Consider the following 17426-nt stretch of genomic DNA (forward strand, 5'->3'; position numbering starts at 1 on the left):
GGGGGATCCTCTGCGACTGCAGCTGGTGAGAAAACCAGATGACTAAAGACACCCCTGCACCCGACGTCCCACGGCCTTGGGTGGCCCAACGGACGGTGTCTCAGCATTCCCAGGCATCCCAACTTACCTCTCCAACCAGTGGTCATCTCCAGAAGATGTTCGTCCTGAGTCTTCAGTCTTTTTTGCAACCGGAGAATCCTCATTGAAAACAGGGCACCCAATGCCAAAACCGCAACCTGCACCCAGTTGCCGCTGCATGTGTACTTTAGGTGCGAACTCTGATCCCCCTCTGCCCTGAGCCTGACACCAGGAGCTTTGCTCCCATAACCTTGTGGCCTGCTCGTGAGCAGCCACCAACCAGAGGCCCCCTATCCCGCTTTGTATAACATTGGGCCTCAGCAGTCTGCACCTTGCAGCCCTAGAGCCCGGAGTGCCTCCTTGACCCTGGGGTAATCCTGGTTCTAACCCCAGAATACCAACTCCCACAACAAAGTACTTGCCTGTTAACCGATAACATCATGTTCGAGGCATATGAGCTGTAGATCATATGCTTTAGCATAGATCCCCATCTGGTTTTGGGTCCGGGAGTTTGCACTTTGTTTTTGTTCGAATAAGTCTTTGTAGTCACGAGGTAAGTGACTCCTCCTTTCGGTGATAGAGCTCATGGGCATCGAACCCCCCCCCATCCCCAGATTTTTTTTCGGTCAGGTATAGTTTTCGAACTCCTTCAATGCGCAATCCACTACCCTCTACAGTATTGTCCTTCGATCAGGTTTCCCATTCCACGCGTATCGTCTACACTGTGAAAACCTTCGATCGGGAACTTCGAGGCAGGCTGTTGGGCCTACCTGTGCTGACCACACCAGCAGTTATTCAATTCAAGCTATGTCCCGGGTGTCGTATTAAGTTTCCACGCTCAGACTTGCCCGAGGTCTGCAACCTGTGCTTATCCCCGGAACACGAAGAAATATCCAGCGAAGCATGGCCATCATTCCAATCGAAGACTATCATCCGTGATAGTCTGGCTCGATGCAACGCGGCAGTGGCTCCATACCGGACATCTTTGGCGAAGAACAAGAACACTGTCCTGCCGCGGAAGCCAAAGAAAAAGAACTTGTCTCGGTGTCCGAAGCTGACTCCAACATTGAGGAAGACCTGATCGTCACTCCGGGTCAAAGTACCGTGAGTACAGATCCTCCTGTGCTTACTGAAACAAAAGATAAAGCTCCGGTGTCGCCTTCGCACTTGGACTCTGGTAGCAACCGAGAAAGTTTCTGATGCCCCAACCTCCAGCCCGGATAAGAAACATAAACGAAGCCGGTCCTAGGATGCTTGATTCCGGTCCAGGACAGACATGTCTTGGCAGTTCAGGCTGGACTGTTCCCATGAGGCACAGGGTCAAGGCTGATTTGCATATGGCCATGTCTGAACTGGGGTGGTGGGGAGTGCAAAAAACGATGGATTTAGGCCCAGATCTCTGTACTGGGGCGAATGTATGACCTTGTTCTGCATTCCTGATCAACTGTTATTTCTACAGCTCTATATGCTAAGAACAGATGCTTATTGGGTAAGTAGCATTTTCCTTCTCTCCATAGACTCCATACATTGACTGTTTTTTCTTGAAACATGGTTGTAAGTGTGGAGTTGGTTTTGTATTGAACTTTTAAATACTGCTATTAGCTAAAAATTGCTTACTTGCCATTTCTCTAGGAAATGTCCCAGTGTGATATCTAGGTGCATCACGCTGAGTAGAAAAAGTAATCCAACAAGTAATCTGCAAAGTAATTCAAAGTAATCTAACAGTAATGTCCACTGTATTGAAAGCGTTTACAAAACTGTAACAAATTCTCATTCAGTTTGCCTGTATTGTTCAACCTGCCATGAAAAATATTAATTATACTAACCTGTGCCAAGCTTGCTTGGTCTGCCCTGGCGTTGGTGCAGCGTGGCTCCTGGTATCTCCTGGTGCACAGTGACCACCTCCTGGGCAGCTGGTGCGTTGGTGGACCCGGTGGTCGGCAGAACTGTGAACCAGACTTAGCAGCGTGCAGGGAAGTGGCTCCTGCACTTTAAGAAAGATGCTGACTGGTTGGTCGCTCGTAGCCGCTGCCGCTGGAAAGTGAACACTGGGCTCTCATCCTCATTGCCTGCCGGATTCCTGATACCTGACACGGAGCCTGATTGGGAGGGCTTGAACACTTGTGTCCATCCATCGTTGCTGCCGGGGCCGGGACTGCGAGACCCAGGGTGCATAGCGCTTGACCAACACAGCGCACCTGGTGTGTCTTCCCGCCCCCTGGCGCCACATATAAGCGCGCCCACTCCCGCGCATCGCGGAACACGCGTGGGACTCAGCCCGGGCACAGGGCGGGCCGGTTGAGGCCGTTCGAGAACGGTCGAGACCGGGAACGGGCCACCCCCCTTGGTCTGCTTTCTCCTCAGACCCTTCTTCGGTAAACATCGAAATCAACTGTGCCCGACGATGACCACGAGGAAAACCAGGAGCAAAAGCACGCTGGCAGCAACGGGAGCTGCCAAAGGTACATTGGATAATTACTTTGTCAAAGCAGGGTCACTACTGATCGATGAAATTACGATCTGGGAGAGGCGTATTTCACAAGAAATAGACTGGGTGAGGAGATCTTCAATGGGCCCCTTGGCACAGGCTAAGACCCTAGACAACAGACCCGAGCGTACTGAGTATATGGAGTCTAATAAAGGGGTAACTAGTGCTAGCGAGTTTTCTGTGAATCCAGGTTTGACAAACTCCACCTCTCACATTAGTGCGAAGGACCTCAGCGATTTTGTCGACCTGAGTTTGCTCAATTTGCCACCGGTCCAACCCCACCCCACCCCATCCCACTCCTCAATCCTGACCATGCTCCCGATGTTGATAACACCAATGGCAGAGATAGTAACCCACTGCAGGGGGCAAGGGAAGGAGCTATCCCCAAAAGGAAAAGAGGGGTTCAAAACAAAGGGGGAAGGAAGCCAAAAACCCCAAAGCTCAATCCTACTCCGGAGGTTGATAGCCCTGGATTGAGCACATTGGGGAACTTGCCTATTGATAGAGCGGAGGCTATACCCATCGAGATCCCGTTTGTAGAGATAACAGAACACACTAATACGAACCCCTTTGAGACCTCCGGCGAGGATATTACTCTTGCCGATATAGGATCTCTTCTGAGGTCCTTATTAAGTCCCCTAGAAGCTCGGCTAATCAAGATGGAAGCCTGGCTAGTGACCATAGAGAAATCGACGGTGCAACTAGCCGATAACTTCAAAGTAGATAGTAAAGTAGATAGTAAGGGTGGTAGAGGGGGGGCAGAGATAAAGAATAAGAGGGGTGTCCCAGCTATCACCAAGGTGGACAATAGTGCAGCACCCTTAGTCCGACAGGCCAAACCAACCCCCTCCCAAAGTACGACCACACAGTCCAAGGTTAATGCTGCTATCCCCAATCAACCCACAGTTCGACATGCACAAGCATCCCCTTCCCAAACCATGTCTAAGCAGCCTAAGGATAATACTTCCGTTCCTAACCAGCCTCAGAAAGTAGCAGTACCAACAGATGAGGCATTAGGCAATGCTAACAAATCAAGAGTAGTGAACTTGCCGCAGGAGGCGAGTCCGCATACAGTAATTTTAGCGGGGGTTCCGGAGTTAAAAAACACTTTTAAAGAATCTACTGCCTCTTTAATGAATAAGGTGGTAAGATTGTTATCTATGTACAGACCTCTCCCACAAGGTATAACGAGCGAGGTCCTTATGGTAAGAAGGGTCCCATGGGTGGGTAGTTCAAGGAAATCCATAATCGGAGACTGTGTCCTGATTAGTTTCAGAGATCCCAGGACCTTCTCCCACATCTGTGGATGGTTCCCCGATGACCAGGGGAGTAATATTCAGTCCCTACCCCTTTCTTTCTTCCCCCCCCCCCGCTGACATATGCATGTGAGGAGGAGAGATGGGGCAGCCTCCCGGAGAGGGTGGGCGGGTGGGTGGGATTCCAGAGGGCGAGGAGATTTCCACTACCCTAGAAGTCAACACCAAGCGTACTTTACAACAAATACTGAGGAGGAGGGTTGGGAAATTTGTCACGGGAGGGGAGGTGTTTGGAGGGGAAGAGAGAGAGGAGACTACTACCACCGCCCCAGAGTCCACCAGCCTATATATTTTCCAACATCTAATAGGTATAGCCACTTAGACATGGTGGATTGACAGTTTATTCGTAATGGTAGAAAGCCTTACTATTATCCCAGGGAGGGCTTGAAGGCAGACATCATAGCCCCTAGATTTACAACTGATCTAATGGTAGAGACTGGGCAGCCTGATGTTCCATCACATAGCAAAGAGGTCAACTAAACCACTGTTGAGCCGCCTCGTATTATCAGGGAACTAGGGGAGGCACTAGAGATTTGGCCCCAAAAATAAGGCCCCTGGGTAGTGCAAATGATAACGTCCCCTACCTTACCCCAGCTTCGAACCTAAGGCCACCATCTCTTAAGATAATATCATGGAATGTGGCTGGCCTGGGTAACAAGCCGGAACAACAGGAATGGACTACTTTTATCGACTCCAAAGATATATGCCTGTTTCAAGAAACCTGGACAAGGGACGAGTACTCTCGCCAAGGCTTCGCGGCATTCTCCATTCCTGCGAAATGGGGGAGCAGGGGCCGCCCTTCTGGAGGCCTCTCAACCTGGGTGGCAACTCACCTGGGATGTCAGGCTGCACGTCTCCCCTTGGCTTCAGAGGATATATTAGTGGTGTTGCTGGAATGGTCAAATTCCCGTAGACTTGCCGTGATAAATGTATACTCAAGGCCGGTAAACATATCACGGGAATCATCTACTATTGAGGAATTGTCAGCTTTCCTCAGCGAAATTCCCAAGGGGATCCCATTTGTGGTGGGTGGGGACCTGAACTCACATTTTGAGCCCCTCGCAGGCCTCTTGGATGGGTCCTCCTTAGAAGAGGACGCTAGGTGGTCGGTACTCTCCACGGTGGCTCCTCCGCCCAGAGCTTGGACCCCACTTGCACTACAGATTACTGCCCTAACCCTCAAACAGTGTCAGGGCTTGCAATGGGCGCACCAAATCCGATATTCCCAGTAAACACACCTTTAATAGAGTAGGCAGGGAGTCAAGACTGGATTATGTTCTAGTACAACTGTCCTCGTGGTCGCGTATCATCGATTTTAGGGTGATAGTTGATAGCGACCACAACGCCCTAGAATTGGACTACGCTCTCCCTGGCCAGGAGGGTAGGGACCATGTCACGGCGGTGGCAAATCCAGGGCTTCTCCTTGAAAATAACAGGAGAATAAGGTGGGAAAAACTAGTCACTAGTAATGAGAAGCTCCCCAGGCTTTATACTAGACTCATTCCAATATTGGAAAAAGTGGGTATCCTAAGTGAGGAACCCAGCTCCCAGGAAACTCACAAATTACTGTGTTTGGCACATGAGGAACTCATTAGGACCTTGGCGGCAGACCTTTTTTTTCTAAGGGACACAGTAGAGGTGGCAGGTCTTACCGCAACACATGGTATAATGCCGCATGAAGGAGGGCAAAAGCAGACAGGAGATACAGGCCAGAAGACGAGAATATAAGAAACTAGTCACCCTGGCCAAGATTGAATGGGATCAAGACAAATGGGAGGAACGCTCTAGTTCTCTAGCTACCAGGGATTACCGTAAGTTCTGGCGAATTGTTTACACGGGATCAGAGTATTTAGCATCGGCAATAGAACCGAACATTGCGCCACGGGTATGGCAAGAGCACTTTCATTCCCTCTACACAGTGGAAGTTGGGGCCACATGCTACTCACCCCCAACCACATCCAGCCATCCAGAGGGGGGCCTCTTTACAGAATAGGAGGTGCGAGCTGCTATTGCGGGCCTGTCATCAGGCAAAGCGCCTGGGTTGGATGGCCTCCCAGGCGATCTTTTTAAACAAGAGCCTGATGTATTGGCCCCCTATCTGTTGACCATATTTAATGCTGTCTTGAAGGGCATGGAGGTGCCCTGTACTTGGCTGGGCGCGGAGGTTGTTCCTATATTTAAGAAGGGTTCGCCTCTGCTCCCAGCCAATTACAGGCCCATCAGCCTAATAGATGTGTCCCAGAAGCTTTTTGGTAGGCTCATATTAGATCGCCTCCAGAACTGGCTCGAGGAAACTGCCACTCTGAGCCCATACCAGGCTGGATTTAGAAGAGGGGTGTCCACAACTGATCAGATATTCCGCCTAAACCTCATTTATTGGAGGACCGCACTAATCGAGGGGGGCAGCTTGTTCACGGTCTTCGTGGACTTGCGAGCCGCCTTCGATTTGGTGCCAAGATCCAAATTATGGAGTGTGCTTGCTGACTTAGGCATCCCGGTAGACATTCTTTCCATTCTGATGAAATTACACCAGATAACTTTGCGCGTGTCAGGTGCGGCAGAAATGGGAACCTAACGGAAAGATTCCCTGTTGACAGAGTGGTGAGACAGGGCTGTGTGCTTGCACCGACCCTGTTCTGCCTCTTTGTGAACGGGGTAATCGCCCACCTGACTAGGATTGGCGACATTGATGCTCCCAAATTGAATGGCAGCAGGGTGCCCGCTATCATGTTTGCGGATGACACCCTGCTGTTGTCGAAATCCCCCATGGGAATACAACGGGTACTGGATGGGTTTTTGAAATTTTGTACGGAGAAGGGCCTTGAGATCAATGCTTCTAAAACAAAATACATAATCCTAAACCCCACCCCTTCAACACGCCCTAATCTCTTGCTCAGCTCAGTACTTAGGGGTAACCCTAAATGAGAACATGACATGGGGGACACACCAGACTAAGGCTAATATGAAACTGGTGCAGATAGCGGGTGGTGTCTCCAGGATGGTGAACAAATCAACATATCGTCCACTTGGCCCTGTCATTCAAATTTATAAATCTCAGGCACGGGGGGGCAGTCACCTATGGGGGCGAATTGTGGGGGTCACACTTCTTCCCAAACCTGATGATTACGGAAAACAAATTCATCAGGCAGCTGGTAGCTCTTCCATCAAGCACGCCGTTACTCCCTCTGAGATTGGACTTGGGAATTAGGCCAATTGCAGAAGAACTGGGACTCAAACCACTAACTTTCTAGAGACGATTATGGAGCAGCTAAGAGCTCATTAATTATAGGACTGAGCTCCAGGAGTTTTTAACCTTATCAAATGCCACTCACATCCCACGGTTAAGCTACATAAAAAGGTCATGCGAGAGCCTGGGCATATCAGAACTTTGGACTGATCCGGCAAACTGAAGTATCAGGATTCCACGCAAAGCACTGTCAAAAGCTTTCTAAGACCTAAAGCTTACTACTGCTTTGGATAGCACGCGTGAGGGATCCTTAACAAATCTATTCATTCAAAGCAAAGACTTTATTCCCTGGAATGTGTCCTGGATGGCATGAGCCCTGTGCTAACCAGGAAGTTATTTCTGCAGTGGAGATATGGCACACTACCCCTCAGGTCATTCACTAGTTCTTGGTCTTGCCTCCGACCACAGAGCACTGCCCGGCATTTGCGCATTCTCAAGAAAATGACTTGCATGTGGTTCTCTTCTGTAAAGCCTACCAAAGAATCAGGAAACATTGGCTTGTCCCCCTTCTTAAAAATCTGGGCTTCAGACCGTTCCTCCCTGCGTACAGAATCCTAAAAACTGATGTCACCCCCAATTGTGTTCGCAGTGGCAAAGTATCTAACGGCAATGTGGTTTATTCGCACCCGCCTTTTGAAGGCGGATGTGGATTTTTAATAATTTCAGCCTACTAATGATTTTAAGCTTTCTTGAGGATGCACAGACTTGTATGTTGTAGACCAACTTTTATAATTAATGTTTTATTGATTTGTCTAAATTATAATGACTTTGATTGTCTGTATATTTTTTATGATCTAATAGATCAAAATAAATATTGAATTGGTTAGATTGGTTGGTTGGCAAAGTGGTGGTGGCCATGCAAGGTTTTTGGAGGATGCCCAGCTTCAGGACGAGTTGGGTTGTCGGAATTATTTGGACAAGAGCCGGCAGGGTTTGGCACTTCACTCCAGTCCACAATTCTCGCTTCTTAAGCTTTTTTTTGTCCTTGTCCTCCTTCTGTTGGGTGCTTCCGAGGGCCACTTGAATAATTTAGGGGAATTTAGAGGCGTGAAGAGTAGTAGCCAATGGGCTACTTAGCCTTCGGGTCACTACACCCCCTATATTACATCTTCATGTGGGGAGAGGTCATAACCCTTGTCCAGAGTTCCTATTTCAACCTAAATAAAGATGGTGTAATCCTTCTTTGGTGAAGCATGAGGCAGCCCACTTTAAGTGTGTGACTAGCCTGTGGGTGCAACTCGCCTACTTGCAAATCTAATTTCCCGCCTGTCCTGGTGCCAAATGGGCATCGGCGCAAGGGGGTGGCATCTCCGATGTTTGGGGAAGCCAAAGTCGCATATCAAAGCGGCAGGGCCTTTGAAACCCTTGGCCTTGATATGTTAAATCACTAGCCATCCTACTGGAGGAGGTGTTAACACCTGCCTCTGGAGCAGACATTTTTTTTAGCCTCAGAATGTGGGCTCTCACCTCCAGAGAGGTCAGAAACTGGTCTGTGGTGGCAGGCTGGACAAGACCAGTCAGCCAGCACACAGGATACCGATGTGTTTTTCAGGGGGGCAGATTATTAAAACAGGGTTATTGATACCAAACGCCATAGATTTCAGTAAAGCCATCATGTAGCTGGGGAACTCGTATTGACCAGTGTCCAGTACATATACTAAAGCTGGCTTTCCTGTTCACTTATCAATTCTAGTAATTGAGCCAGACAGCGCAGGGGCAGTGGACCCTGCCTTAGGGCTGCAAGGCCTGCTGTAGGGGTGACTTGCATAAATTACATGCAGTGAGTTCAGCATGGGACACGGTGGGTTTTCAATGGCGTGTTTTCAAACATGGTTTGCACTGTCCCGAGGTCTGAAATGGCATTATACATGCTGCAGCGCTTGGGGACCCTTTTTGGTACCCATGCCCTAGGTACCAGGGACTTACTAGGACTTACAGGGGTGCCAAGGTGTGTGCCAATTGTGTTACAAATAGATAGTTTTCCCTTCTTTTTAGGAAAAGAACACTGGCACTTGGGCCTGGTTGGCACGACCCAGTGCGCACCAGTCAAAAAACATCTGTACCAGTTTCATACAGTGAGAATTACCATGACAAAAAGGGGCAGTTTCCTACACCCTTAGTGGGACTCTGAACTGACCTAAACAGTGTGTGCCACTCAAATCGAGCAGCAAGAGTACACTAAGCATAAATCCGGAGATGGCCTAAAGGGAATCTGTAACGTTACCCATCAAACTTCCTAATGGACTATTCAGTTTTTAATAGTTATCTTTTCTAGTTTAGATATTTTGAAGTTTGTTATAATAGTGGAAAGTGCTTGGTTTTAGAAAACAGTTTAGGAAATTATTTGTAGTGAAGGCTTTGTAACGCGGTTTTGAAGCCAGGTATTTCTAGGTGAGGTTTCTTTAAGTAAAAATTGCAGTATTGGAGTAAAGCATCACATCACTTCACAGTAGCCTTCTAGATCATTGCGTGCAAGCCATTTCTGCCAGAAAATCACTCTGGCATGCAATTATTCTAAAGAGATCCCGCATCAGTTCATGCTCTGTTCACTCTTGTATCCACAATTTAATAAAGGGTTCCCTCTTATACCCTAATAGACTTTTACTTTTCCAGTCTCATACAGACTGCTCAGTCTCATCTCAGTGAAGTATTTAACTCTTGCTGCACTAACAAGTTGTGCTGTAGACTCTGCTGAATGGACTGGTGATCATTAAGAGCTGTAATATCACCTAGCAGGCTATGTAAAGTTGTGAAGCCAAAAATGAGAGATTTGCTAAAATGTTTTGTTACCACCCATCTGTTTCATTAGCTATTTTACAGTGCTTGTGGCTCTATAGAAGATGGTGACTCTGGAATACTATTGTTACAAGTAAGTAACGTTTCCTTTTGGTTTTATCACTTAGATTGCACTGCCTACCCGTCCCCACTGGTTTGTACTCTTTGGAGCTACAGAAGATGAGATTCAAGAAGTCTGCATAACGACGCTGAAGCTTTACACGAGAAAAAAGGTAAGTTTTGTGTAATAGCACACATATTAATGACACCCCATTGCACTAGTACACATATTTAGCATGTTAGTATTCTTGCTTCAATTGGTAATTCATTTTACAGCCTAATTATGAATTGTTGGAGAAAGAAGTTGAAAGAAGAAAAGTTGCCCTTCAGGAAGCCAAACTCAAAGCAAAAGGATTGAATCCTGATGGAACACCAGCACTTTCTAATATGGGTGGCTTCTCACCTGCGTCCAAACCATGTAAGTTAAATATATTTCATAAGCTTCAGCATGATTGTATTTATATTAAGTGTAAAATTGTTGCTATTCTGCGATGATATTGTTGCAAGTACATCTTTCAGTTTTAATTTTTTTTTCAATAACCTGGCAGAAAATCCTAGTAATTCCAAAAAAGTTCTTTATGCTCTTTGTAAGTTGTAAATTGAAGATATTTTTCAGACGATTGATGGCAGACAAATAGTGAGTTCTCAGCAGCCCGTGCCACCTTTCTGGGGAGTCTTACTCAATCCCTAGTCCCATCCTCCACTAAATTGGCTGTATCTTGTAGCAACTGCAGAAAAGGAATGTAAGACCTCAAATATTTTCTCATCAAGAATGTTATTTACTCTAAAAAAAAAAAAGTAAATAGCATTCTTGATGAGAAGATTTGATGTCTTACATTCCTTTTCTGAAGTTGCTACAAGATACAGCCAATTTAGTGGAGGATGGGACTAGGGATTGAGTTGAGGCCTGCCCAGAGTAAGGGGAAACATAAGGAAACCTCACTACGGCAACCTACGTAGCAGAAAGTTTTGCGTCCAAACCTGCTGAGCCCGTTGAAGTGGCGGTGCTCGTCAGGGAGAGGGATTCCTAAGAGGGATCCCAATCTGCTGGACGTCCTCAAGAACGCCAAGGCTCCGGTAACCAGGCAACCAGTGCAGGCGCTGCATCAGGGGCCGGAGTGCGCAGTCGAGGCTGGCGTCCTGGAGTACTCGGTGAAAGAAACAACCAGTGATGACCCCGAGACCAGACCGGCAGATGGAAGTGGAGCAGAGCGGGACAGAGGCGTAGACGGAGGCTGTTCTGACAATAAGGTTGTTCGCTCTAAGATCCCTTCTATCCAAACCCAGGGTGAGTCTGTGGGCTCTGCGGGGACAGCGGGGCCTAAGTCTGGAGCACCTGGGGAAGTAATACGGCTCTTACAAGCCAGCATTTAGTTGATGTGGATAACCCAACAAGGCAAAGTGAGAGTGGGGCTCTTGGAGGGGGTGCCTCGCCGGATCGATTTTATTGAGTCAATGAGGACTCTGAATCATTAAGCCCAAGTGAGGGTAGCATTGAGGATTTCACTGACACGGGGAGCAGTTCAGAGGCGCAGAAATGCACCCAAAGAAGCGCAGGTCTAGGAGGAAACCCAACCCCTCAGGGAGCCCCTCAGACTCCTCCAAAAAACTCATGTGGGATTACTCAGCCACTTTAGACTTACCAGGACGTTGGTGGTACTCCGTTGCAACCTGGGGCACAGGGCTCACCCCATTAATTACCTCAGCCTGTTTTAATGGATTTGTTATTCAGCACCCTCAAATCCATGCAAAGCGAGGCAAGAGCCGAAAGCCGGAGGGCGAGGCAGGGGACAAAAAAGATCCAGAACTCCTTAAGGAAGATGAATAAACTGTACGAGGAGGTTGCTGAACGGGTCACCCAAGTAGAAGAAAGGACTGGGAAGCTGGAGGATGATTTCAGTAGCTTTCAAAACTTCAAACCGGAACAGGAAATGTCTGAGGACATGCAATGGAAGCTAGAGGACTACGAAAATCGCCAGCGTCGCAACAATAAAATACTACTGGGTGTAGCAGAGAGGATGTAAGGGCAGGATGCTAGGTTATTTGTGGTGAATTTGCTAAAAGGGGCTTTCCCCGAGCTCAACTCATGGCAATGGGAGAACGAAATTCAAAGGGTGCATCGCTTCCCCTTAACAGTTTGGAGAGGCCAGAATGCATCACAAGAGGGTAGGCCCAGAGCTATTCTCCTGTATGTAGGCAATTTCTTGCTGAGACAACAAATCTTAGAAAAAGCAAAGCCGGAGGCCAAGCGTACATTTAATAGTGTCACCTTTTTTACCAGGCCCGACTTTTGCCACGTTACAGTAGAGCGTAGGTGGAGGTTGAGGCAGCTAATTGCACCCATACAGGCCCTTTGGTCGGAAGCCTACCTACTATATCCTGCTAAGCTGAAAGTAATTGCAAAATGCAAGGTGAAAATGTTATTTTCCGAAATCAAGGCAAAAGAATATATAGTTGAGGTGTTGGGCTTTAGAGATGGTGGGGCGCTTATAAGAAGTGCACAGGCAGGGCCAGGTAGGAGTATGCCGGAACCCTGAATGCAGGGTTGGCTAATGCCAGGTACCAAGGGGGGGTGTCAGTTTAAATATTTAAGGGAGGGAGGAGGGGGCGACAGCTACAATCTTAAGCGACCACATATAGGTCATGCTTGGCTAGGGGGTTCAAGTTCAAGTTCGGGCATTTATAAAGCGCACTACTCACCCAGGGTCTCAAGGCGCTTGGGAAGGGGTTCATTATTTGTCGAATAGCCAGGTTTTAAGTTCTTTTCTGAAGGAGATGTGGTTTTGAGTAAGGCGGAGGCGAGAGGGGAGTGAGTTCCAGGTCTTGGCCGCCAGGAAGGAGAAGGATCTTTCTCCCATGGTGGACCTTCGGATGCGCGGGACTGCGGCGAGGGCTTGATTGGACGATCTTAGTTGGCGGGTGAGTTTGTAGAAGGACAGTCGAGTGTTGAGGCATTCGGGTCCTAGATTGTGGAGGGCCTTGTGTGCGTGGGTGAGAAGACGGATTGTAATTCTCTTGTTGACGGGAAGCCAGTGGAGGTCTTTTAGGTGTCCGGTGATGTGATCTTGGTGAGGGATGTTCAGTATGAGTCTCGCTGATGCGTTTTGGATGCGTTGGAGTTTTTTCTGTAATTTTGCTGTGATTCCGGCGTATAGTGTGTTACCATAATCCAGTCGACTTCTGACCAGTGCGTGGGTGACGGTCTTTCTTGTCTCGAGGGGGATCCAGCAGAAGATCTTTTTGAGAATGCGAAGTACGTTGAAGCAGGAGGATGAGACTGCGTTGACTTGTCTGGACATCGATAGAGAGGAGTCTAGGATGAAGCCAAGGTTCCGTGCATGGTCTGTGGGTGTGGATGCTGTGCCCAGAGCGGAAGGCCACCACGAGTCGTCCCAGGCAGAGGGGGAAGATCCTAGGATGAGCACCTCCGTTTTGTCTGAGTTAAGTTTTAGGCGGCTGTGTTTCATCCATTCGGCTACTTCTTTCATGCCTTCGTGCAGATTGGTTTTGGCGGTGTTGGGGTCTTTGGTGAGGGAAAGGATTAATTGGGTGTAGTCGGCGTAAGAGATGATGTTGGGGTTGTGTTGGCACGCGTTGAATGCGAGTGGGCTCATGTAGACGTTGAAGAGGGTGGGACTGAGTGAAGATCCTTGTGGGACTCCACAGATGACTTCAGTGGCCTCTGAGTTGAATGGGGGAAGTCGGACTCTCTGAGTTCTCCCAGCTAGGAACGAGATGATCCAGTCCAAGGCTTTGCCTTGTATGCCGATGTTGCTGAGGCGTTGTATGAGGGGGCTGTGGCAGACTGTGTCGAAAGCGGCTGAGAGGTCGAGTAGGATGAGTGCCACTGTTTCTCCGTTGTCCAGTAGTGTTCGGATGTCGTCTGTTGCTGCAATGAGGGCGGTTTCGGTGCTGTTTGGCCCGAAATCCAGACTGAGAGGGGTCAAGGGAGTTGTGGGATTCAAGGAAGGCGGCGAGCTGGCTGTTGACGGCTTTTTCAATTACTTTGGCCGGGAATGGGAGGAGGAATATGGGTCGGTAGTTTTTAAGTTCTGAAGGGTCTGCTGTGGGTTTCTTCAAAAGGGCGCTGAGTTCGGCATGTTTCCAGCTTTCTGGGAAGGTGGCAGAGTTGAACGAGCAGTTGATGACATCACGGAGATAGGGTGCGATGATGGAGTCGGCTTTGTTGAAGATGTGGTGGGGGCAGGGGTCGGTTGGCGAGCCAGAGTGGATTGAGTTCATTAGGCGGATGGTGTCTTCAGTGGTGATTGGGTTCCAGGCGCTAAGGATGTTAGTTGGCAGAGTAGGATCTGAGGGGGGTGGGGAGTGTTGATCGCTGGGAGTATTCTCGAAGCTGTTGTGGATGTCGGCAATTTTGTTGTAGAAGGAGGATAAAGCATCGCAGAGGTCTTGGGAGGGAGTGATGTCGTTAGATGCTGCGGTGGGGTTGGTGAATTCTTTGACGATGCTGAAAAGTTCCTTGCTGTTGTGATTGATGTTGTCGAGACGATCCTTGAATGCTGATATTTTGTCGGATCGAATCAGTTGGTGGTGTTTGCGGGCGGCTGCCTTGAGGGTGGTCATGTTGTCTGTGGTTGGGTTTTTTCTCCATGTTTTCTCCAGGGTGTGGCATAGCTTCTTGGATTTTTTTAGGTTATCATTGAACCAGGGAGCCTTTTTGCTGGCTGATTTGATCTGGTGCTTTTTCAGGGGTGCTGAAGGAGACCGGGGAGGGACAGAGAAGGGGAGGGGGTGGTAGGGGGGAGCACACACAGTACATACAGCACGGCACAATTTCAAGTGTTTCTTTGGTTCTTCTTGAGGAATCGGTTATGAAGGCAAGGCATACATTTGTTGTATTTTAATGACATGTAGAATTGCCTCAATCAACATCTGTAGGCTTAACGAGGCTAATAAAAGAATGCGAGTGGCCGCTCAGTTAAAAACAATGTATTTGGATCTAGTTTGCTTACAGGAAACCCACATAGAAGGGGGCAAGGGGATTTCTGCTGGAGCAGCTGGGTTTTTCCTTATTGGCTAACACTAAACAAGGTTCAAAGACTAGAGGGGTTGCAGTACTGGGCGAAGGTAGGGATATCATAGTAAACAAAAAGAATGAAGACCAATGGGGGAGATGGGTGATACTGGCAATACTATGCAGGGGGGATAAGTTTACACTGGCCTCAGTATATGGCTCCACTGAAGATGATCCCGAGATCTTCCAATATTTAAATGCAGAACTAGCCCAGTGGCCCGAACCCATTATTTGTTGCGGCGACTTTAATATTCATGGTCCATTAGGGTTGTATACACAAGCGGGGGGGGGGGAGGATATGTTGGCGGAAAGAAGAAAACACATTAGCACTTATTGATATGGCACAGCATCATTCCTTAATAGATCTCTGAGCCAATCTGTACCCCCACAATGATGGCAGCACATTTTTCTCTGCTCCCCATAAGATTCTGGTTAGAATCGATTACTTCTGGATATCTAGCTCCCTTATGTGCAGATCCCAAATTGAAAAATACCCTTGGATCGTCTCAGATCACAACCCTCTGATTTTAACTCTTAAAGTAGGTAAGGCACGCACACAAGACAAACTCTGGACCTTCGAGAGAGCTTTACTCAAAGACGAGACATATGTTAAACACATGAATATATGGATTAGAATTTCTGGGAAGTAAATGGAGGGACTGCAGCCCCTGGCATGGTGTGGGACGCATTCAAACAGGAACCCGGGGAGAGACGCTGAGCTGTACGCTCCATAAACAGAAGGGTGAAAAGGAGAGGAGGGAGGAAATGGTTAAAAACCTGCTCAGAGCAGAGGATGAGTTAAACGTAGCTATCCAGCAGCAAGTCCCATTATTTATTTATTTAATTCATTTATTGCATTTGTAAAGCGCAACTGCCACCTAGAAAAGGCATCATGGCGCTGTCAGACTCATGGCGACGGAAGACAGCGAATGGAAACTAGAGTTTCAGGAAGAGCAGTGTTTTCAGTCTCCTCCTAAACAGGAGGAGATCGGAGGTATGTCTTACCTCAGACGGGAGGGCGTTCCACAATTTCGCCGTGGCTACCCCAAACGATCTGCCTCAAACCTAGAAATTTTCACCAACCTAGCAGAAGAAGATCGTAGGCTGCGAGTTGGAGCATGCCACCTAAGTTTCCTTTGTAGGCCAACTGGACCCAAATCATGCAAGGCCTTGAAGGCCAGACAGAGAGACAGAGAGACTTAAATTGTACCCTCTGTATCACTGGAAGCCATTGTAGCTGGGCCAGGGCCTTGGAGGATGAAGCTCTCGTCGGCCACACCAGCGCTAATTTAGCTGCCGCGGACTGGATTCTCTAGAGTCTGTCCATAAGATAGCTCAGAGAATCCAACAGCAGGGAATTACAATAATCTAACCTGCTGAGCACAGTGCAACGTACCACCTCTACCTGAGCAGGGGGCGGTAGTATTGGAAGGATTTTCTCAGGAGTCTAATATTGGCAAGGCAGCCAGCTGCCAGCTTCGATACCTGGGCCTCCAAGGAAAGGTCACTTTTAAACATGACACCTAGTTTTCGCACTACCTTCACTGGCTTTACCGCTTACGAAAAATCCTCAGGCCAGAAGTTGCAGGGTAGGGGTGTTTGCACCTGAAGCCTAAGGCAGTATACCACCTCCGTTTTCTCAGCATTGAATTGCAAGGAGTTAGCCTTCAACCATCCCGCCGTGTCTCGCAGACAGTTATGGAGTTCTTCCAGGGAGGTTGAATCATCTCCCTCCAAGGAGAAAATCAGCTGCGTATCATCAGCGTAGTTGGCAATCTCGATGTTATATTTTTTGATAATTGCAACTAAGGGCTTCATATAGATGTTAAATAGTACCGGGCTAACTGCTGAACCTGGGGAAACACCATGCGAAATGGTAGAGAAGATAGATTGGTGTGGCGGGAGGGCCACCGCCTGTTCTCTATCCTGGAGGAAAGACTCAGACCACCCCAGGGTCCTGCCAGCAACCCCCACCCCTCTCAGCCTATCCAGCAAGATGGCATGGTTCACCGTGTCGAAGGCGGCAGACAAGTCCAGCAGGATCAAGACACCTGCCTGACCGCTGTCTGCTCGCCAACGAAGCTCATCCAACACGGCCACCAGGGCTGTCTCGGTTCCATGGGCTGGCCGAAAGCCGAACTGCACTTCCTCCAAGAGCTTGTGCTGCTCTAGGTGTCTAGAAAGAGTGCCTGCCACCACCCGCTCTACAATTTTAGCTGGAAAACGTAGAAGCGAGATAGGTCTGAAGTTCTTCAAGCACTTGGGGTCAAGGGTGGGCTTTTTCAATAAAGGGGTCACCACCGCCCGCTTCCATTGCGAAGGAACCACTCCAGAGGTGAGCGACTGGTTACAAACTAGCCGAAGCGTGGGAAAGAGCTCAGCCTCAAACTCCTTCCAGATTTTTAGTGGAAGCGGATCAAGTGGAGA

The 17426-nt window shown here is 48.5% G+C and overlaps 1 protein-coding gene across 2 annotated transcripts in view; it reads left to right on the forward strand.

Annotated features, from left to right (window-relative positions):
- CCNL1 (cyclin L1) overlaps nucleotides 1–17426 on the forward strand; it is a 218975-nt gene that overhangs the window by 133457 nt on the left and 68092 nt on the right. For both annotated transcript variants that reach the window (XM_086944229.1, XM_086944230.1), the window contains exons 7-8: nucleotides 10033–10137; nucleotides 10241–10382. In XM_086944229.1, coding sequence (XP_086800355.1) covers nucleotides 10033–10137; nucleotides 10241–10382 — 247 coding nt within the window. The remainder of the gene's footprint in view (nucleotides 1–10032; nucleotides 10138–10240; nucleotides 10383–17426) is intronic.

Source organism: Lissotriton vulgaris, chromosome 11 (genome assembly GCF_964263255.1).
Source record: "Lissotriton vulgaris chromosome 11, aLisVul1.2, whole genome shotgun sequence".
Taxonomy (NCBI): Eukaryota; Metazoa; Chordata; class Amphibia; order Caudata; family Salamandridae; genus Lissotriton; species Lissotriton vulgaris.